General features: G+C 52.6%; 1 protein-coding gene across 1 annotated transcript in view; it reads right to left on the bottom strand.

Annotated features, from left to right (window-relative positions):
• Window positions 1-1,750: 1,750 nt before the first annotated feature.
• Window positions 1,751-6,000, bottom strand: part of LOC126252480 (homeobox protein HMX3-like) — a 46,113-nt gene continuing 41,863 nt past the window's right edge. Inside the window, exons 4-5 of the mRNA XM_049953375.1 lie at window positions 1,937-2,784; window positions 1,751-1,867 (exon numbers count right to left, since the gene is read on the bottom strand). Coding sequence (XP_049809332.1) covers window positions 1,751-1,867; window positions 1,937-2,784 — 965 coding nt within the window. The remainder of the gene's footprint in view (window positions 1,868-1,936; window positions 2,785-6,000) is intronic.

Below are 6,000 nucleotides of genomic sequence, written 5' to 3'. Positions count from 1 at the left end.
GTAGGGAAATGAGACACGTTATGTTCGAACACAGCATTAGTAGTGTGGCGCTCGGCACACTCACGTCCATTACGTCTCTGTGCATAATGAAGCAAAGTAGTATGAAATGGAATGAGCTTGTAAAAATTGTAGTAGGGAAACCGAATGTTTGTCTGCGGTTTATTGAAAGAATTTTGGAAAAGAGAACCGGCGTTTGGGGCTGACTGCAAAAAAAAATGGTTCAAATGGCTCTGAGCACTATGGGACTCAACTGCTGTGGTCATTAGTCCCCTAGAACTTAGAACTACTTAAACCTAACTAACCTAAGGACATCACACACATCCATGCCCGAGGCAGGATTCGAACCTGCGACCGTAGCAGTCGCACGGTTCCGGACTGCGCGCCTAGAACCGCGAGACCACCGCGGCCGGCTGGCTGACTGCAGAACGATCCTACTACCGCCAACATAAACTTCGTGTTAAGGACCACGAAGACAAGGTACGAGGGATTAGGACTCATACGGAGGCATTTAGAAAGTCGTTTTCTCCTCGCTTTTTCTGTGAGTGGAACTGAGAAAGGAATGATTAGAAGTAGTATAGGGTACCCTCCGCCAAGCAGCGCTTGCGAAGTATGTGGAAGTAAGAGTAACGTATCGAAGGAGTTCATAGGTGTGCTGCTAGATTTGTAACCGGTAGGTTCTATGAACACTTAAGTATTAGGGATAGACAGCATGAACGCAGCTGGGAATTCTTGGGGTGGGGGGGGGTGTGTGGGGGGGGGGGGAAGCAGGTGTTCTTTTTCGCGAAATACTATTGATTAAGTTTGGGGTATTCAGCGTCTGCGACAGAGTGTAGAACGTATCTCGCATAGGGATCGTGAAGACACGATAAGAAAACTCAAGGCTCGTATGAAAGCATACGGACAATTGTTTTTCCCTCGCTGCATTTGAGATTGGTACAGGTAAGGGAATGACTCGCATGGTGAGTGGTATCCTTCCCATGGTGCCTTGCGGAGTATGTACGTAGATGGAATACTAGAGGAGGGATGTCCTACATTTTAGCTTACTTCGGCCACATTGGAAGAAGACGAGTATTTTCTGGCCGTACATAATATACTGTACTTAACATTAACAATAACCACTGGAAAAAATGAACGAATGAGATAATAGCATCTTGGGGCGAGAGTTTCAAATTGAAATTACTCTGTTGATCAAAACTTTATTTGATAGGAATTTTGTGGATGTATTTTATCGATTGTGTGAAAAATTCTCATTTTTTAGGCTGCATTGATACTTGCTTTGGGCCGCATGCTGTCCACGGGCAGCGGGTTGGACATTCCTGTACTAAAGTTATCGATATCTACTTTGTAATGTGTTGTGAAGTCCTAACGAAGAAAAAGTTATCAAAAATGGACACAAACAGTTTCGACCTCAAAAACAGTTATACATTTCGTTCTTGCGGTCCAGACTGTTTGCGTCCGTTCTCACAGTACTTTTAGTCAGACCGCTGTCCCCAACGAGAAATGTACTCAAAAATTACTGAAAGTTTCTCATTCTGGAACAGTAACCTGCAACACGGGTTTTGAATGCCATTCGTAAAAGCGATAAACCTTAAGGGTAAGCTTTCGTTGATCGGTGAGTAGCTAAGTCAGATGGCATACGGGTGTCGCGCACGGGCGGTGCGCTGGTAACTGGTTGAGGGCTGTGGCGTGCCGCGGACGCAGCTGACTAGTGTAGCGAGAGAGCGCCGGGGGCGCCGGGGGCGGCGGCCTGCTAGACGAGGCTGGACAGCGGCGGCCGGCTCGTGGCGGGGCTCGGCGGCAGCGACGGGTGGTGGTAGTAGAGCGGGTAGCCCGCGGGCGCCGACGCCGCCGACACGGACACGCCGGCCTCGCCGCCGCCCATGCCGGCCCCGACGGCCGCCCCCGCCGCCGCCGCGGGGTGGGGGTGGCCCTGCGCCTGGGCCTGCGCCTGGGCGGCGTGGTGGTGCGCCGCGGCCGCCGCCGCCGCCGCCTCGTGGTACAGGATGGGCACCCGCACCAGCCGCTGCGCCGCGTGCGCCATGTTGGCCGCCTCCAGCTCGGCCGCCAGCTGGCGCTTCCACTTGTTGCGCCGGTTCTGGAACCATATCTTCACCTGCGTCTCCGTCAGGTGAAGCGACGCCGCGAGGCCCGCGCGCTCCGAGCTGGACAGGTAGCGCTTCATGTCGAACGTCGACTCCAGCTGGAACACCTGGCTGCGCGAAAACACCGTGCGCGTCTTCTTCTTCCGCTTGTTGTTGTTATTGTTGTTGCTGCTGCTGCCGCTGCTGCCGTTGCCGTTGCTGCTGCCGCCTCCGGAGCCCCCGCCGACGCCGCCTCCGCCGCCACTGCCGCCGCTGCCGTCCTTCTTACCCTCCTTGTCGTAATCGTCGTCGTCGTCCACGTCCTCCTCGATCTCGACGGAGTCGACGTGCGAACCCGCCGCCCCTGCGGAGGACCCCGACTGGTGCATGTCGTGGTGGTGGTGATGGTGGTGGTGGTGGTGCAGGAACCCCTGCGGCGGCGGCGACTTGGGCCGCGTCAGCGACAGGTAGGAGTCAGCGGCGGAAAGGAAGGCGGGGTGCGGGTGCAGGATAGGTGGCTGCGGGGGAGGCGCGGAGCTGCTGGCGGGGCTGCTGGCGGGTGTGGCGCCGCCCCCGGGGGGGCTGTACCCGCGCGCCGCCCCCAGGGGGGAGCTGGGACTGCGCCGGCCTCCCGCACTGCCACTACGCCGCGCCGGAGAAGTCGGCGGGCTGCCGCCGTCCTCGTTCGTCGTCGTCGAATCACCTGCGAAGCACAACACGAGTCATCACCCAAAACACAGCCGTCTCCAAATCTTAATCATTAATGATTCATAATGTTTGATGTCATAGCGGAAGGACAGCGAACATGTAAAACAGTAACATAAAGTCAGTCCAAGATGGCCTCAGTTATTTATTTATTTCGGTAATCGGTTTCAGTCTAAGAGACTATCTTCAGGCCAGAAATCCCTTGATGACTTGTGGGGCCGCATCACGGAGCTGCTGGGAGTACCAAAAAGTACCAGTCCACAACTGCTCCAAAAAACTGCCACTTGGCTTCTGGTACATTTTGCAACGCATAGCAGCTACGTGAACCAGCCCCACCAGTTATCTACAACTACACCTAAATCTACATGGATACACTGCAAATCACATTTAAGTGCCTGGCAGAGAATTCATCGAACCACCTTCACAATTCTCTATTATCCCAATGTCGTATAGCGCGCGGAAAGAATGAACACCTATATCTTTCCGTACGAGCTCTGATTTCCCTTATTTTATCGTGCTGATCGTTCTTCCCTATGTAGGTCGGTGTCAACAAAATATTTTCGCACTCGGAGGAGAAAGTTGGTGATTGGAATTTCGTGAGAAGATTCCGTCGCAACGAAAAACGCCTTTCCTTTAATGATTTCCAGCCCAAATCCTGTATCATTTCTGTGGCACTCTTCCATATTTTGCGATAATACAAAACGTGCTGCCTTTCTTTGAACTTTTTCGATGTACTCCGTCAGTCCTACCTGGTAAGGATCCCACACCGCACAGCAGTATTCTAAAAGAGGACGGACAAGCGTAGTTTAGGCAGTCTCCTTAGTAGGTCTGTTACATTTTCTAAGTGTCCTGCCAATAAAACGCAGCCTATGGTTAGCCTTCCCCCACAACATTTTCTATGTGTTCTTGCCAATTTAAGTTGTTCGTAATTGTGATACCTAGGTATTTAGTTGAATTTACGGCTTTTAGATTAGACTGATTTATCGTGTAACCGAAGTTTAACGAGTTCCTTTTAGCACTCATGTGGATGACCTCACAGTTTTCGTTATTTAGGGTCAACTGCCACTTTTCACACCATTCAGATATTTTTTTAAATCGTTTTGCAGTTTGTTTTGATCTTCTGATGATTTTATTAGTCGATAAAGACAGCGTCATCTGCAAACAACCGACGACGGCTGCTCAGATTGTCTCCCAAATAGTTTATATACACTCCTGGAAATGGAAATAAGAACACCGTGAATTCATTGTCCCAGGAAGGGGAAACTTTATTGACACATTCCTGGGGTCAGATACATCACATGATCACACTGACAGAACCACAGGCACGTAGACACAGGCAACAGAGCATGCACAATGTCGGCACTAGTACAGTGTATATCCACCTTTCGCAGCAATGCAGGCTGCTATTCTCCCATGGAGACGATCGTAGAGATGCTGGATGTAGTCCTGTGGAACGGCTTGCCATGCCATTTCCACCTGGCGCCTCAGTTGGACCAGCGTTCGTGCTGGACGTGCAGACCACGTGAGACGACGCTTCATCCAGTCCCAAACATGCTCAATGGGGGACAGATCCGGAGATCTTGCTGGCCAGGGTAGTTGACTTACACCTTCTAGAGCACGTTGGGTGGCACGGGATACATGCGGACGTGCATTGTCCTGTTGGAACAGCAAGTTCCCTTGCCGGTCTAGGAATGGTAGAACGATGGGTTCGATGACGGTTTGGATGTACCGTGCACTATTCAGTGTCCCCTCGACGATCACCAGTGGTGTACGGCCAGTGTAGGAGATCGCTCCCCACACCATGATGCCGGGTGTTGGCCCTGTGTGCCTCGGTCGTATGCAGTCCTGATTGTGGCGCTCACCTGCACGGCGCCAAACACGCATACGACCATCATTGGCACCAAGGCAGAAGCGACTCTCATCGCTGAAGACGACACGTCTCCATTCGTCCCTCCATTCACGCCTGTCGCGACACCACTGGAGGCGGGCTGCACGATGTTGGGGCGTGAGCGGAAGACGGCCTAACGGTGTGCGGGACCGTAGCCCAGCTTCATGGAGACGGTTGCGAATGGTCCTCGCCGATACCCCAGGAGCAACAGTGTCCCTAATTTGCTGGGAAGTGGCGGTGCGGTCCCCTACGGCACTGCGTAGGATCCTACGGTCTTGGCATGCATCCGTGCGTCGCTGCGGTCCGGTCCCAGGTCGACTGGCACGTGCACCTTCCGCCGACCACTGGCGACAACATCGATGTACTGTGGAGACCTCACGCCCCACATGTTGAGCAATTTGGCGGTACGTCCACCCGGCCTCCCGCATGCCCACTATACGCCCTCATTCAAAGTCCGTCAACTGCACATACGGTTCACGTCCACGCTGTCGCGGCATGCTACCAGTGTTAAAGACTGCGATGGAGCTCCGTATGCCACGGCAAACTGGCTGACACTGACGGCGGCGGTGCACAAATGCTGCGCAGCTAGCGCCATTCGACGGCCAACACCGCGGTTCCTGGTGTGTCCGCTGTGCCGTGCGTGTGATCATTGCTTGTACAGCCCTCTCGCAGTGTCCGGAGCAAGTATGGTGGGTCTGACACACCGGTGTCAATGTGTTCTTTTTCCATTTCCAGGAGTGTAGATAAGAAACAGCAAAGGGCCTATAACACTACCTTGGGGAACGCCTGAATTCAATTCTGGTTTACTCGATGACTTTCCGTCAGTTACTACAAACTCTGACCTCTCTAACAGGAAATCGCAAATCCAGTCACATAACTGAGACGATATCCCGTACGCACCTAATTTTACTACGAGCCGCTTGTGTGGTACAGTGTCAAAAGCCTTCCGGAAATCCAGCAATCGATATGAAATCCCTTGTCAATAGCGCTCAGCACTTCATTTGAATAAAGAGCTAGTTGTGTTTCACATGAACGATGTTTTCTAAACCCATGTTGACTGTGTGTCAATAGACCGTTTCGTTCGAGGTATTTCATATGTTCGAACACAATATATGTTCTAAAATCCTGCTGCATATCGACGTTAACGATATGGGCCTGTAATTTAGTGGATTACTCCTACTACCCCCCCCCCCCCCCCCCATGAACCATGGACCTTGCCGTTGGTGGGGAGGCTTGCGTGCCTCAGCGATACAGATGGCCGTACCGTAGGTGCAACCACAACGGAGGGGCATCTGTTGAGAGGCCAGACAAACATGTGGTTCCTGA

This window comes from Schistocerca nitens, chromosome 4 (assembly GCF_023898315.1).
Source record: "Schistocerca nitens isolate TAMUIC-IGC-003100 chromosome 4, iqSchNite1.1, whole genome shotgun sequence".
NCBI lineage: Eukaryota > Metazoa > Arthropoda > Insecta > Orthoptera > Acrididae > Schistocerca > Schistocerca nitens.
The sequence above is the reverse complement of the archived record's forward strand: the minus strand, read 5'-3'. Positions and strand labels throughout refer to the sequence as shown.